Genomic DNA, 16570 nt, shown 5'->3' on the forward strand with positions numbered 1-16570 from the left:
CTATTAATTTGGGGGTGGGATTGCATGCTTGACTAGCCTCAGGATGAGTTTTCTGCACCTTGGTTTAAACTCCAAACTTGAGCACCAGTTGGAACTTAAGAGTGGCTGGGGGAGGTAAATATGAGAATCCAATGATGAGGAGTAAGGATTAAGTGAAAGGAAGGCAGAGAAGGAGAGAAAACAAAGGGAGGACAATCTATCAAAATACATTAGTGCACAACACAGGGCACAAAGGAAGGGGGAAGTTCATTATCAAATTAAAACTAAAAAATTAAATTTGGCCAAATTTAATTACAAGTTGAAATCAATCATCAGCAGAAGAGAAGTCTTTTTTTTAATTTATGAATTTATCGAATTAACTATAATTGTGTACGAGGCTAAAATAACTATTGAAGTACTGTAGTTAGATTTAGAATACAAAAATATGATAAAAATGCTATTACCTTTTGAGGGCCTGATCACGATTAAATTCCATACAGAAAATATAAAAAAGGTAATTCCGAACAGATCCAACATAAAATTCAATTTTATTCCATGACAATCATTATTAATAGCATTGTTTTATTTGGAAATTATAAAAATTTATTTTTCTCAGTTTCGAATTTATAAAAATATCATGTAATGTGTGAGAGTCATAGTATATAAGAGTTGGCTCTGAAAACAAATAATTTTTAGATTCACGGTCAAGATTCTTAAACTTTCTAAGGCCACGTGTACTCATGGACAAAGTCGGATAATAATAGCGAAAATAAAGTAGACATCCCACTTAAAGAGCTTAGCAAAATGCCTGGTATTTAGTAAGCTTTCAGGAAATGTTGTTTTTTGTTAGTTATTAATATAATTTTGATTGACTGTCACAGTAAATACATGGTTTGAATATTATATAACATAAAGTAAGATGTATCTAGGTAGTAAAACCTGGATTAATCATGAAGAACTATAAAAATGAAATTTTAGCATGGAAGGATAAATGATGCTGGTAAAAAGTACTGCAAAAATAATAGATTTTTATATAAACAGAAAATAAATTTTGATAAATAGAGCAAGTTTGAAAATACATGAGTTTGAAAAACTACACTTAGTTTATGAAAATCTTATATGATTAATAGAATTAAGAGGATGTTGCATTGAACAAAGTAGAAATCTAACAGTGCTCCAATATTTATGTTTAATTACTCTAGCCATGAAAGACATATTGATAATTTTGTTCATTTTTATGCAGTGGGCAATAGCAAAAATCTAAAGCATACAGGAATATTTATGTTCTTTGATGTGCTTTAAGACATTATATGAGTTAAAAAAAATCCATAGGTCACAGCTTATATGGGTTTGGAAAATTAACAAATACTGATTTCAAATCCCAAGGGAAATCTATGTCATTTATTTTAAGTAGAAATCAAGTCATTGTTACCATAAAAATACAGGAATTCTTCTCAAGTTTTCTGAATCATTCACATAAAATGACCAATACAGTTGTTTCTCTTAGCTATATTTTAAATCTCTCTCTTCATGGATTGATTTATTAAAAAAAAAAAAAAAAAGATTTTTAGAAACTAATACATTGACATAGATTCATTTATGTTTTAAATGCTTTTGAAAATTTATAGAAATATGAAACAGAAGCCACTCTAATATTCTCTGGAAACATTTAGACTAAGTTTTGCTTTGTTATGACACTGAAAAACTTTCTGTGGCACTTAAAGTAAAAGGGAATATAACCCTATTAAATGCTCTAAGAAGAGTGCTTTAGAAAACTTAATACTGCTGGTGGGAACGTAAATTAATACAGACACTATGGAAAACAGTACAGAGATTCCTCAAAAAACTAAAAATAGAATTATCATACAACCCAGCAGTACCTCTTCTGGGTATCTATCCAAAAAATCAGAAAACATTTATCTGTAAAGATACATGTACTCCACTGTTCATTGCAGCTTTATTTACGTGGCCAAGACATGGAAACAACCAAATTGTCCTTCAAGGATAGATGATTGGATAAAGAAGATGTGGTATATACACACAATGGAATACTACTCTGCCGTAAGAAAAGATGAAACAGTGCCATTTGCGACAACATGGATGGATCTTGAGATTATTATCCTAAGCAAAATAAGTCAGACAGAAAAAGTAGAGAACCATATGACTTTGTTCATATGTGGGATATAAAATTGAAAGCAACAAATGAACAAGACAAGCAAACAAACAACAACAACAAAAACATCATAGACACAGACAACAATTTAGTGGTTACCAGAGGGTAAGAGAGGAGGGGAGATGGTAGAAGAGGGTAAAGGGTGTCAAAATATATGGTGATAAAACGAGAACTGACTCTAGGTGGTGAACACACAATGGAATATGTATATAGATGGTATATTACAGAATTGTATATTTGAAACCTATATAAATTTTACTAACCAATGTCACTCCAATAAATTTAATAAATTATTTTTAAAAACCAAAAAAATAGATATTTAACTATGAAATTATATCTGATCCTTCACATGTTACTTGCAAATGTGTTTCTACCTGTATATTCCCCCTCTACACACACACACACACACACACACACACACACACACACACGCATACTTACTCCGAAAGAAAGAAAGGTCATGGGATATATTGCCTCATTACCAGCTTCTCCATCTCTGATTTTACATATCTTGAGTTTTGGTTTGAATGTAACTATTTAATATCAGGCTCCTTTAAAATGATGCATTTCTATTCATGGTACCCTCTCTGAATATAATATTTACATATGTATAAGCTTAAAGTGTAAATATATGCTTATATATCGTAATGATTCGACAAATTATCTCATGCAATATAATAATCCCTAGACAAAAAGCAAACAAATGGTGAATTCTTCCGGTCACAAATAGCTTATTCTTTCACAATTCTATAGCCATTAATTTCCATTTGTTAGGCACTTTTTTCTTGTCTTTAAATTTGTCTTTTTGCACATTGATTTAATTTCTGGGCTATGAGAAAATAACCCCATTTCACTTATTTATTTTATTCATTTAAGTGTTTGAAGATAAATATTCTTCAATTTCCAGGAATGAACAAAAAACCTCACAAGTTGAAGAGTAGAGAACATGGCAAAACCCTGTCCTCCTAATTTATTCTTAAATACTCATCCAAAAGTTAAGCAAGTGTGCTCTAACATTAAACAGTACATACAGAACTACTTCATTTCTACTAATATTCACCTAGAAAAATTGTAGGAGTATATCTTCCTTTTTTCCTTCCAGAACATTTAGCAAGATATGTGATTCTTGCAGTTTCATGGCTAGAGACTCTGTAATTTATTTATTTGAAATCAATTGTCATCACCATAAATTCAGCAAAAGGGAGTCAGATGCTTTTTATGAACAAAAATGACTTAATTGCTTTATAAGATAAAGTTCAGATAAGGGAGTAAAATATTATCAAATCTCAAAGTCTTTAAAAGATCCTCTGATAAGTGGACATAATTCACCTTTCTGGACTTAGATAAATAATAATGAGAAACTATAGTCAAAACAGCAAGACAAAAAGAAAAATATCACCCTTGATCTCTGAATTTCTTCCGCTACTTATTCGCACTATGTCAGCTGATATTCAGATTAACCAGCCACATAGATCATCTGACCCTTGACACAGATAGTCATCTGACGACACAGGGGCTTAATTTGGAAATTTTTCCCCTGAGGTAAAAAAGAGTGTCTTAGGGATCCTAAGGATAACACAACAAATTTATTTAACCAGATACTTTCATTTAAAAATAGCTTCCAGGACTTATCAAATTTAAGGAGATAGTACTTGAAGAACAATCTTACACAAAGAAGTTCACATTAACAAAGACAAAAGAATATCAAGTTAGTAAGTTGTACATTTGCTTAATATATATAAGGACTTTAGATATCAGAATATAATTTTAATTAGAAATATATATTCTATAAATCAAAAGATTTCATGGAATGTTTGAAAAATTTGATGTTTTTATCATAGCACATTTAGGAGATATCAAAAGATATTGCAATTTTGAAGAAAATTTTTATTAGTATGTTAAATTACTCTGTATGTAGTAAGGAACAATAGGAATAAAAACCATGTCACAGTTGTAGAAACATGGCGAATCGCATTCCTTATTGTTAATGTAGCTGTAGCAGTTATCAATTTCCAGGAATGAACAAAAAACCTCACAAGTTGAAGAGTAGAGAACATGGCAAAACCCTGGGTAATACAGTTTAAAAGAATATTTTTTTAAATTTGCACAAAAAAATATTGGTGAAAATAAGATTTAAATAGTTGGAGCCTTTAGAAAAGCTCTGATATATATCTATATATATCATATCTATATATATAGGTATATATAGATATCTATATATATAGCTATATATATATAAGATAAATATATATCTTATATACATATATAAGATATATCTATATCTATATCTATATACATATATAAGATATATGTATATAGATATAGATATAGATATAGATATCTTCTAAAAATGGAATCAAGAAATCTCTTACATGCTAATAAGCAGAAAAAGAGCTATAAATTTACCCCTTTACAATGTCTGGGATATACAGCTGCTGACCAACATGGGCTATAATCTGAGAAGAATGAAACAATTACAGTGGTTTGTTTCCTTGACTTTCAAGGTCTTCTCTAATGTTCTTCCAATCAACTCATAAGGTATCTTCAGTTTTGTAATTCTTTACAGGAAATGTCATTTATATACTGGGAGTTTTATGCCGTTTTGTATAAATATCAGCACAACATGTATTAGGAACTATTGGGCCCTACTCTTTAGCAAAGACTATCCATATTTATTTAATCATGTGTTCTATGAGCATTAAAATAGTGCTTGTAATTCTGTGATCTTTGTAAGAAGCCATATTGATGTGTAAGTCTTGCTAATGGGTTTACTAGTCAAATACTAGTAGTTTACATTGAGGCATCTCTGGGTTCTAAGATTTTCCTGATGGTAATATAGGGCAGGCTTTAATTAATTATCCCCGTCTATAACTCTACCAAGTGACAAAAAGCTTGTTTTCCTTACATTCATTATGCAATTAGTTATTCACAAAAAAACTATGTGGTATTTTTCTAATAATAAAATGGTTGGGCCTCAAGAAAAGTACCATAGTAAATAATAATAACTTGATATACTCCGGTATCTATGAATACCCAACCAATATAAACAATCAATTGATCATGACATATATCTCCGGGCGTTCATTTCTATTGGCTTCATAACCTAGATAAAAATATATTTTGTAGTTTCCTACCAATTAATCATTTTATCAACCAAACTTATTAGACATGAGCCTAATAATATAACCATCTCAAAGTTTAAGAACTTACCTCAATAATCTTACCTTTCTCTGGTGGACTACCACTTGTGAATTTATCTAAAATTCCCTTAAAACATCTGTAAACCCTCCACAATAAAAGAATCTATCCTAAGTTAAAGGAGTGCCACCTGGAGTAAGTGAAAAGTCTCAACACAAAGATCTGTATTTCTGTCCAAGTAGGTTCCAGACACTATCATCTAATACAGCCTCACACTGTCCTTGCAAGGTAATCACTATTACACTCACTTTATTGATGTTATGGCTACAATATGAAATATTTTGTCATAGCCAAGATTTGAATCTACCTTCCCTCGTGATTTCTTCTTCGAATTTACATTTCCAGAGTGGAGCAATCTCTTCTATTTAATTATCCTCCTTGTTTAAATTAGGTATCAAAACTTTAAATTCTGTTATCTGTAGCAATGATTACACATTTATTTAACTTATATTTAAGCATCAGTTATTTGGAATTTAATTTGATAACTATACCTCTGAAATCATTTTTTTTCTTGATTTGGCTACAAAATTTAGTGAAACTTTGAGATCTATGACTTTAAATCTGAATTTTTACCTTAATATGCTTGAAAAATAGGCCGCAATTTTGTTTTTTGAAGAAAAATGGATTTTAGAATCTTATTTTTAAAAGAACCTTATAATGTTTCTTGGACATTAAACAATACTTTGACAAAACAACATTTTGATGACTTGAATACAAATGAATCAGAAACATACGGATTGAATTTTCCTTGACGTATAAGTGGGTTTGAATAGAGAGGAAAAAAGTCACTGGCAAAATTCATTCTAAGTTTTGCCAAACCTAAAACGTCTGAAAACATAGGGTTTTTAAAAAGACATTCTAATGATCCCAAAAATTCTATCATTGTTTTTCCATCTCTAAAGTATTCTATAAACCTAAGTCTGAAAAAAGAATTAATTTACTTGGAAGTTTCAAACCATCAAACAATAGAAAATTATAACGTTTGGGGTGAAAACCCTAAGTCTTAAAAGCTAGATTAAAATGCTATCTGTGTAATAAACTCTGTGCATATATGTATAAAGGATAATAATTACCATAAATTTAATTGCAATTTTAGTAAAGATTTAATAAGTCAGATAATTAATAATCTTTATAATTTAGGGAACTGAAAATTTTACAATAAATTATAAGACAGACCTACACCTACCTATTTGCTATTTAAAAAAAAAGAGTACATATGTTATCATAGAGGTTATTAATAGCCATGGAAGAGTGTCTGAGAACTCTGAAACTGGTTTTGCACAATTGGATACAACCACTTGTCTGGAATCTAGGTTGTCCATTAAAAAGCAGTGATTTTGTTTGTTTGTTTACTTGCTTATATGTTTGCTTTAGTTTACTGAAACAAACATGTGAAGCTCAGAGAATAATCTATTCTCCATAAAAAAAAAAGAATATTCTTAAACTCTCCTGCCAAATCCATGGCAGTTCATTTGTCATATTTCTAAAAACAATATTTCACAAACTGAGTTATTTTCCACAGGTCCTCTGAGGAATCGTAATGCTACTTTTAATTTCAGCAGTCTTTTTATTTTCAAAATATATTTAGCCCTCTGCTATTTTTTCTTTGCAGAAGCAGGATAAACAAAATTTAATAATATTCATCACTGACTTTCTACTTACCTTATGATTGAAACTATTTTAACTACTGCACTGTGGTTTGTGGTACTATAAACCTATATCACACCAAACTGGTTTGGTTAATAATCATCCCAAATTTACAGTTTGGAATATCCTCTTCAGAGTAACATGTTCAGTGTCAGGTGGTCTAAAAGAGCCTTTTAAATCACAAACTCATTCAATGATTATTCGAGACATGTTTTTCATACCTACAACCTGCATTGTACCAAACACCAAGGGTATAATTGTGAATGAGAAAGACACATCCCATGACCTCATGAAACTGATATTCATTCCAACATGTAATTATGATGGTGTTGCTGTGATTGATTAAAGCAACAAGTCTAGATCTTTTATGAAGTGTGATCACCCTACAAGAATATACATGTTAAATTTCATGTTCCTTCTATGATTTGTCTCCAAATCACTTTCCTAATAGCATCTAGAATCATATTTTTCACATGAAAGTTATTCTAGCCAACAATGGACTGCTGATTTTTTTCCAGACTATATCATACCATTTTCCCATTCTATGCATTTACTCACATTGTTTACTCATCCAGGAATGAACTCTCCTCCTGTCCTCATGACCATTCCATAAACCATTACAACTCCCTCCCTCCTTATCTCCATTTCTTGAAATCTTACCCAGATGAACTACCTTAAAAGCCACTTGAACCATGGTCTGCTTGTCTGTGTCCCATTTGGAGTTAACTATCTCTCTTCTGTTTTCTTATAGTGTCTTGATTGTATCACAATTCTTAGCATTTAGGGTACTTTATTCTTTCTAAAATTGACTACATTTGTCTCTCTCCCAGGTTATATTCTGTTTAACATTTTCTCTTGCATGTACAGGCACTCAATAATTTTATGTCTAACAAGTAAATAAATGAAAAATAGTCAACAAATGAATTTGAAGGCAGACTTTCCTGAGTATCATCCTATTGCAAAGAATTAAACATATTCAGAATCCATTACTGCAAATAAAAGATGGTTTGTCTGCTCTGTCTAAAGCAATATCATGTTGAGAACATCAACAGTATTTAATGAATGGAACAGTAATAAGTGGAAGCATATGGTTAACCATATTTATAGAGAAATATCACCTGTATATTCATCAAGAGGTTGCAGTTAATAAAATGAAGGTACTGGAAGGGTCACTTGCTTTCCTAAGTTCATATATGCTCTACCTCTAGTTAAAATCTGTTTTGCTTAAATGCAAAAAGCCAGCTTGCCTAGCATATGTAACTATTTTAATATTATCATATTATACAATATCAAAAAGAGCAACAAAATTCTGTATATTTCAAACCTAATTCTTAAATAAAGAATTTGAAAACTTTTGAAAAGAGTGAAATATTAGTTTATTTTCGTGTCTAAAAAATTACCATAAATAATACAACGGTAATTTAAAGTAAAATTACCCTTATAAGAGAAGATAAATAAATCAAGGTGAACTCAAAATATAATGTAGTTCTCTCAGAGAAAAAGATAAATTGAAAGCAGATAGTAGCTAAATTATATAGAGAGTAAAGGGAAAAGAACCAATATAAGAAAAGGAGTGAACAAACAAAAGATAAATTTCAGAATTTTCAAGTGGGGTGGTTGCGAGGGAGGGAATTAAAAGGAGGCAGGCTGATCATATTTCACAGATCTCTTGAGTTGTTTAGTTAGACATTTCAAGCATATCCCCAAGGAGAAGATTGAGAGAAGCACATACTATTAATTTAATCTTTTTTGTTTCGGCCGCATACCAGGCAAGAAATGACTGGCTTACCCCTACAGTGCCGATTTCCCAGTTACGTTTCTGACTGTAAATATACAGTAGTTTAACATTGTAAGAATTCTTGGAAGATTATTTAAATATGTGTTTTTCTCAGTCTACATTTATAATGCTTGCACTCTGAAAATCCTGAATTCTATTCTCAAAGTCATAATTGAAAAAATAACCTATAATTCAAAATATTTGAATTGTTTATAAAAAGTTCAGTATTATAATTAAAATATATGGAAAAGTCTGAATTTTGGGGGGAAATGTCTGAAACTTGTCTATAACACTCAGTAAAAACACTTTTTTTTTTTTCTAGCTCAAGATCTGAGGCACATGAAACCTTCACTAGACTAACTCTGGAATAGACTTAATTTGTGGCTGTCAGCCTCATCCCATATACAAAAATCATTGGAGTCACAACATTGGTTATAGTATTATTCTATTCTTAGTTTGTGAAAATGCTTATAGATAAACCAATGCCACCATGAAGTCCTATTGCTTACAGTAATGAACCCCTGTGTACGACATCCAAGACAGACACAATATATGCTTAACTGTAGTTCATTAAGCAAAGCAAGGAGAAATGAGTGAGACAGATTCTAGGACCAATGTTTCTATTGCCTGATCATGTGAATAACTAAAGGCAGTAAAACGTAATAAGGCATGATCTCTAATTATCATCCCTTTAAAAACCACCCTCCATAGGCCAGACCCTAACATTTGCATGGTGTGGGGCAAGAGCTCCATGTAGGTCCACTTGGTACACTTCTAAATATTTAAAAATTACTAATCAAGCTAACAAGTCATTAAATAAATTGTGTTTTATCCTCCTACCATGACAAATAAAATTTTAAATAGCCTGAACATCTATGTTGAATTTAAAATTTTTGAACTCTTTCAGCGATCACAGGCAGAAAAGGCTCTGAATAAATTCGCTTTGGCTTTCCTGAACTCCTGGTCCAATGTACCAAAATCCCTCTCACCACAGTTTGTGAACTCATTTCCATTTTTCTGAAATAGCTACCCCCCCCAACTTTTTCCCTAATCATATTTTCTTGATATTCAACATTGTAGCTTGAATTCACTCATTTTTCTTTTCTTTTTTTTGTTTATTAGTTTTTTGGGGTGACAATGGTTAGTAAAGTTATATATAGGTTTCAAGTGTACAATTCTGTAATACATCATCTATATATCACATTGTGTGTTCACCACCCAGAGTCAGTTCTCCTTCCATCACCATATATTTGATCTCTTTTATCCTCACCTACAACCCTCCCTGCTCTCTTACCCTCCGGTAACCACTAAACTATTGTCTAAGCCTATGAGTTTTCGTTTCTTTATTTGTTTGTCCTGTTCCTTTGTTGCATTCAGTTTTATATCCCACATATCAGTGAAGTCATATGGTTCTTGTCTTTTTCTGTCTGACTTACTTCGCTTAGCATAATAATCTCAACATCTATGTTGTCACAAATGGCACTATTTCATCTTTTCTTATTGCAGAATAGTATTCACTTACTTTTCAATACTCATAAATCCATCAAACTCTTCTCAGTATGTGGTGACATGAATGTGATTACTACCTGATACCTCATGAAGTCTCAACTGCGAGCCTCGTGAAGCCAACTCTGTATTTGTTCACCATTTTATCTCTGCCACTTAGCCAAGCACACAGCATACAGTTGCTCAATGAATACTTGAGAGCATAAAAATATCTTTTAGAGCTTCTTAGAAATGAAGATTTCCTACAGAACTTTTCCTCAGGTGATTTTGGAGCTGTTTATCTTCCACCAAACATTACAATATGTTAAGACCTAACCTGATGTTATTTTCTGCATTTTTCATCACTCTTTTCTTCCCTCACCATTCTCGCCTCCCCCTTGTATCATTAATAGCTCTCTTGTCTGTTTCCCTAGAACCTTTTAAAACATATATTTCTTTGCTATTTTTAGTCAGGTTTTAAGATATAATTTGCATATGGCAATATTTATTCTTATTTCATGTATTGTTCTATTCACGTTTACAAATTATATAGTTTTGTAACCATCACCACAATCGAGACATAGATCCATAGCTTTCAGTATATAGTTTTCTTTTGGTATTATTATATCACAGTATTTCTGCTTGTTTGTATAGGTCTTCAATAAAAGACTAAAAGTTCCTTGAGAGTAGGAATAGTACCTACTTCTTCTTTACCTCTCCAGTCCCACCATAGAGCTTGACAATAAAATGCATTCATAAACCGATTAACTAAAATAGTGCCCTATCCTATGGAATATGTTCTTGCACATCATAAGTATAAAGTATATATTGGTGAAATTTCACAAAAAGCTGAAACTCTCAATGTGTAAAACAAGCACCACAACAAATACATGCAATTCAGTGCTTACCATCTCCTGTTTCTGCACAGAGCTGTAAGCCCAAATTGTTCTGTGGATTAATCACCCAATGATTGCTGGTCACAGTGATGTCAAAGACAAGCCAACCCACATCTAAAGCTTGGGCCTTTCTTGTGTCTAACAAGAACAGATCTGCATCCCTGAGAAGAAAAAGACCAACAAAAAAAAGTTAAAGGTTGGAACAAAGATCATCATTTCCTACACTTAAGTGAAAACATTACAAAAGCACTCTTTAAAATAACAGGAGTTAATTAAAGAACAAGGGAAACAAGTGACTCTAGTGATGAGTAATAAGATACAGAACTTATTTAATGCTAGACTCCTAACCCAAACCTGGTGCCGATTAGGAATATCTGAAAGTAATTTTCATTTTCCTGCTCCTCATTGCCCTTTACCCACTGACTTCATGGGCTTGATTCGGTCCCTAATAATCAGTGTCCCCATAACCACAATCTGTGAGTAGCCCTTCCTGGGAAGTTCACTGACAAAGATTAAACTGCATACAGACAGAAGTGAAAGTAGCTTCTCCAGTTTGGATGACTATGGATTCTCAAAGGGATGGAGCACCGAGATAGTTCACCATTTGTTTTGTTTTTTAATTTTATTACATATTTTTCCATTTTGTTTTATAGTTTTCATTTTTAGTTTCATTTTCCATTTTATTATAAATTATTTTATGGATACCAAAGGTCCAAGACAGGGTCACAGACTGCACTAGTGGATTAAGGGGTAAATCCCATCAACTGAGCCAAAAATCTACCCTGACTTGCTTTAACATTCATAATAGCTATGAAGATGAACTTGTGTGTTTTAGGAAAATCTCCACAATGTTACTGTTATTAGCATTTACTAATTTTAATTTTCGTATTATGGTAAATTTACAAATGTATGAATATTTGTTGAGTTATAATGAATTATTTTATTTATTATTTTCTTACTATAGGAAGCCTCTGAGTTAAACGTTACATATTTTGGACATTTAATCTTCACAACAGCTCTTTAACATCGGAGAAATCGAGTGTTGGTTTAATGGTGAAACATCGGAACTCCTTCAAAGTAGAACAGAAATACACTATTATGTGTTTTTATGATCTTTCATACTGCGCTGAATCTGTTTAACGGCACATTATTTATATGGGGAAATCCGAACTGTGTCATAAGCTATGTTAGATAGGTTTCTACTACATTTGCCATCTATCTGCATCATAGAAGTCACTTCAAATGTGGCTTACAAAACACAAAGGTGAAATTTTGAATAAAATCAAATCATGCACATGTATTATTCCTTTAGAAAAATGCTCTATAATTGAAAATTGAACTATTTTTAACAGAAGTGAAGATTCTCAAGCAATATTTTAGAAATTACATCTTCATTTCTTTATTTCAATTTGATTTATGCCATTCTTCCATTAATCTAGAAAAGGTAAAATAAATGTATTATGATCAATTAAATTGTTCAGCTAACCTGCTCTAAATGATACAACTTTCATTCTCCTTCACGGGTTGCAGACACTTTCTTAGATCCAATATGTGACTCAGTTTGAGATGCCAAAGACATAGGACAAGCATATTACAAAGCAACGAAAAGTTTCAATTTGCTCCCACTTGAATTTGAAGAACCAATTATATTCACAGTATGATGGAATGTCATCAAACTCTCCCTTTTCCTCCTAAATTGGAAAATCCACCAAATAAACAGGATCCAAGAAAAGGTTATCCTTAAAATTTTGAGATATTTAGTAAATATCTTTAAGAATATAATCTTGGAATTAACTTAATCATTTCATTAGCTTCTAAAAACAAAAGGAGTCATCCTCTATCTTGGGAAATACTAAAGTGCTACCCTGCTTTCAAACATGCTTTCATTTGAAATATAGTAAAAATATTCTAATAAACCCTGCAAAGTTTAAAATAATATCCCTTGGCATGATATAAGTAAAACTTTGAAAAACAAAAACAAACAAAAAGAACAAAGAGGTAAATTTTGACAGCAGTTTCAACTAATTCACAAATATCTTTAGGCAGCTATTAAAGTGATATTTTTTCAATTGTTCTATTTTTTCAGGAAAAAAAAAAATTCCCCTACCTATCTATGTTCAAGTCCCACAATTTTCGAGTATGTCTATGAGGGAAATGGCTCTATATTTAATAGATATATTTAGAAAAAGCAACAGCCAAAGAATTCAAGCAAGCCCTGAATATATGAATTTCAGGGATGCAAATCCCAGTTCATTAGAAGGTAAATTAAGGCAAATAGTATAGTTTGAAAAATTTGTTTATTTCTGGTTCAACTCTGAAAAGTTGTAAAGGTACAATTGCTTTCATAAGCTCCATGGTTTCTTATTCTTAAGCAAAGCTATTTTATTTTTTTTTACTTTTTAAATTTTATTTTTGATAACATCTATTCTTTAATTTCTCCTGTTTTATATAAGGCCTCCTACATTACCTACAGACAAGAGAATATGTTTTGGGAGAACCAATTCATAAGTTCAATGGTAGTAATTCTGTAATTTTCTCTCCCGTAGCAAGTTTTATAACAGCTTGTTAAAAATAAATCCCCATCTGTGCTATAGAAAGTTAGATGTAATGTCTTTTGAAGTATAAAATTACTCCACTAAAGAATAGCACTTATCTCACAAGAAATAGTAGAAAGTATTAAATATTTCCTATGAACAACATAAAATAAGGTTGTTAAAGTTGCCCTGTCTTAACATTTTTACCTGGCATTTTAAAATAAATTTTACAGTAAGTAATAACATTTTGTTAAATATTAATACATTTAAAAGGAATGTAGTAGGAAGAAAACATATGTAGAAAAATATGTGCATTTATAGCAGAAATGAATCCATAATATAATTTCTTTAAATTTTGTGCAGTTATAATAATGAAACTAAAATTAAAGTCTGCATTCTAGTCAATGGAAAAAAAGTCCATTTACATGGATGCATGTAAGCAAATATTTCAGAATGGTATTTCATTAGTTTCCGAAGGCTGCCTTAACAAGTACCATACACTAGGTGGTTTAAAAAGCAGAAATGTGTTGTTTCAATCTGAAGGCTAGGTGTCTAAAATCAAGGTGTCGGCAACGTTGGTTGTTTTGAGGGCTGTGAGGGTAGGACCTGTTCCAGGCCTCTCTCCTCGGCTTGTAGTTGGTCACCTTCTCTGTGTGTCTTCATATCATCTTGCTTCTCTGTGTCTGTGTCTGTGTCTAAATTTTCCCTTTTTATAAGGACCCCAGTCCTATTGGACTAGTGCCCACCCTAATGACCTCATTTTACCTTAATTACCTCTTTAAAGACCTCATCTCCAAATAAGGTCACATTTTGAAGTGTTGGAGGCTAGGACTTCAACATATGAGTTGGGGGAAAGAGGGGAGCACAATTCAACCCATAACACTATTTAAAAATATTTTTTTTAAAAGGCAGGAGTAAACCTCAATGTGAATATTCTGTGTTTATTGACATTATAGCAATTCTCAACATTGAAATATTTCGAAAACAAATATGTGAAAATAAATTTATATTGATAATTATTCATATTTACTAAAATTTGTAGCTTTCTTTTTCAGGTAGAATTTGAACATTTGACTGTGACACAGATCATCATAATAATTTCTTATGCATTGAATGAAGTTATCATGCAGTTGTTAAATACAGAGTCTTATTTAAGAGATAAAGGATTTGTGGTATACAGATGGACTTACTGGATATGAAATATATAGATATATTAAACATAGTTACTCAAAGGTGAAAAATAATATGTATCTGGTCGGATATATAATAGAGTAAAAATATATTTGAGCAGACTTTAATTTCATCATGACCAGAGGTTTAAACATGTCTAGTCATGGGAAATTGGTGGGCTTGTAAATACTAATTTGCAAGGGTATTTTTATTTTCTAGAGAGAGGAAAGAGTTTCACATAAGTGCCTTGGGAGTTTCAAAATACCAGAAAGGTGGGTACTTCACTAAGGACTGAGCAGCAGGAGACAAATTTCAGCAAAATTTGAGTTATCAACATTCTCACAACTCATCTGAAAATACAGAGTGGAAGACTAGGAAAATTGAGGCTACATATCTAAGAATATGACAATGAAAGAGCTAAAACAAATTAAATCATCTTTATGTAAATATCAGCATATTGTGATGAAATAAACAAGGATTTAAGGATCAGACAGAGGTTGAACAATTAGTTTGTTTCCCCATGGATAAAAAAATCATATGATAATCCCTGCCATAAAAGGTTTTGTGAAGACCAAATATAATATAACCTGAATATCTATCTTGATGAGAGGTATATTACAGTTGAATCTTTATATGGTCTTTCATAATACAGAGAACTCTAAACTGATTAATTTTGACCTGTGAAGTTTGGGAAACAATTATTTGGAGGAGGCACATTACCTTCCAATGCCCTCAATCAATGTTGTTTTTGGATGCTTATAGATGTTAGCTGATAGAATTGGTTACCAAAAAAAGGAAAAATGAGGAGAGGGATAAAAGAAGGTACAGAAATGGTGAGGGGGAAGAGAAGATAAAGAGATGGAGAAAAAGAAGACACAAGGATATTTAGTAATCATTTCTGGGAATGTTGTCTCAAAAATTGAACTATCAGTTTTTTTGTAAGTCACTCTTTAAAAAGTACTTCTATAAACAGAGTCAGAAGTTCCATTGAAGATATAACATTTATCTACCTAAAAAAGCCTAAAATCAAACAAAAAAGACATGGGTACTAGTGCTTTTGAAAAGATAGTATTTCCAATGACAGCGTCATACACAAATTCAAATATGCCGTTTTTCAGACAATATAGATGGACCTAAAACTGATGTACTGTATAATACTGTGACTGATGATTCAAAATATGGCTACAGCGATTTACAATGTCAAGCATGCATATGAAAAGTTTGAAGAAAAATTTCACATACATATTTTGAAAGTGAAACAGAGAATATGACTATATTAATATTTTATAAACAGAACAGGATTAAAATATGTATACATAATTATATTAATTAACTATATTATTTTACTATTTAACTATGACTGTTTTATTCATTATATATCTATGTCTATAAATGAATCCAAGTATATATACATATATTTATATTCAATTTCCTCCTTTAATTTCATTTATCTTTTACTTGGGTAAAGCAGATATCATTTTTATATGATCATATCAAGATTATGTGTTCTCCTTATACTAAGGCATATATGGTATGCAAGCATACCTAGTAGCACAGTATGTATGTAGTTTTGGGTGTTTGAAATGTGAACTTTCTCTTCTGTATATATAGCTGAACTAACAAATAAAAGAAATGCTCTCATTACAAGACTAAAATAAAAAAATTAACCAATAATATCTGATGTGAAATCAGCTAGTCTGGGATTCTTCCT

At 31.3% G+C, this 16570-nt stretch overlaps 1 protein-coding gene across 1 annotated transcript in view; it reads right to left on the reverse strand.

The window, feature by feature from the left end:
- BMP5 (bone morphogenetic protein 5) overlaps positions 1 to 16570 on the reverse strand; it is a 111334-nt gene that overhangs the window by 26506 nt on the left and 68258 nt on the right. The window contains exon 3 of the mRNA XM_033103610.1: positions 11168 to 11316. Within this exon, the coding sequence (XP_032959501.1) occupies positions 11168 to 11316 (149 nt within the window). The remainder of the gene's footprint in view (positions 1 to 11167; positions 11317 to 16570) is intronic.

Source organism: Rhinolophus ferrumequinum, chromosome 3 (genome assembly GCF_004115265.2).
Source record: "Rhinolophus ferrumequinum isolate MPI-CBG mRhiFer1 chromosome 3, mRhiFer1_v1.p, whole genome shotgun sequence".
In the NCBI taxonomy this organism is placed as follows: domain Eukaryota; kingdom Metazoa; phylum Chordata; class Mammalia; order Chiroptera; family Rhinolophidae; genus Rhinolophus; species Rhinolophus ferrumequinum.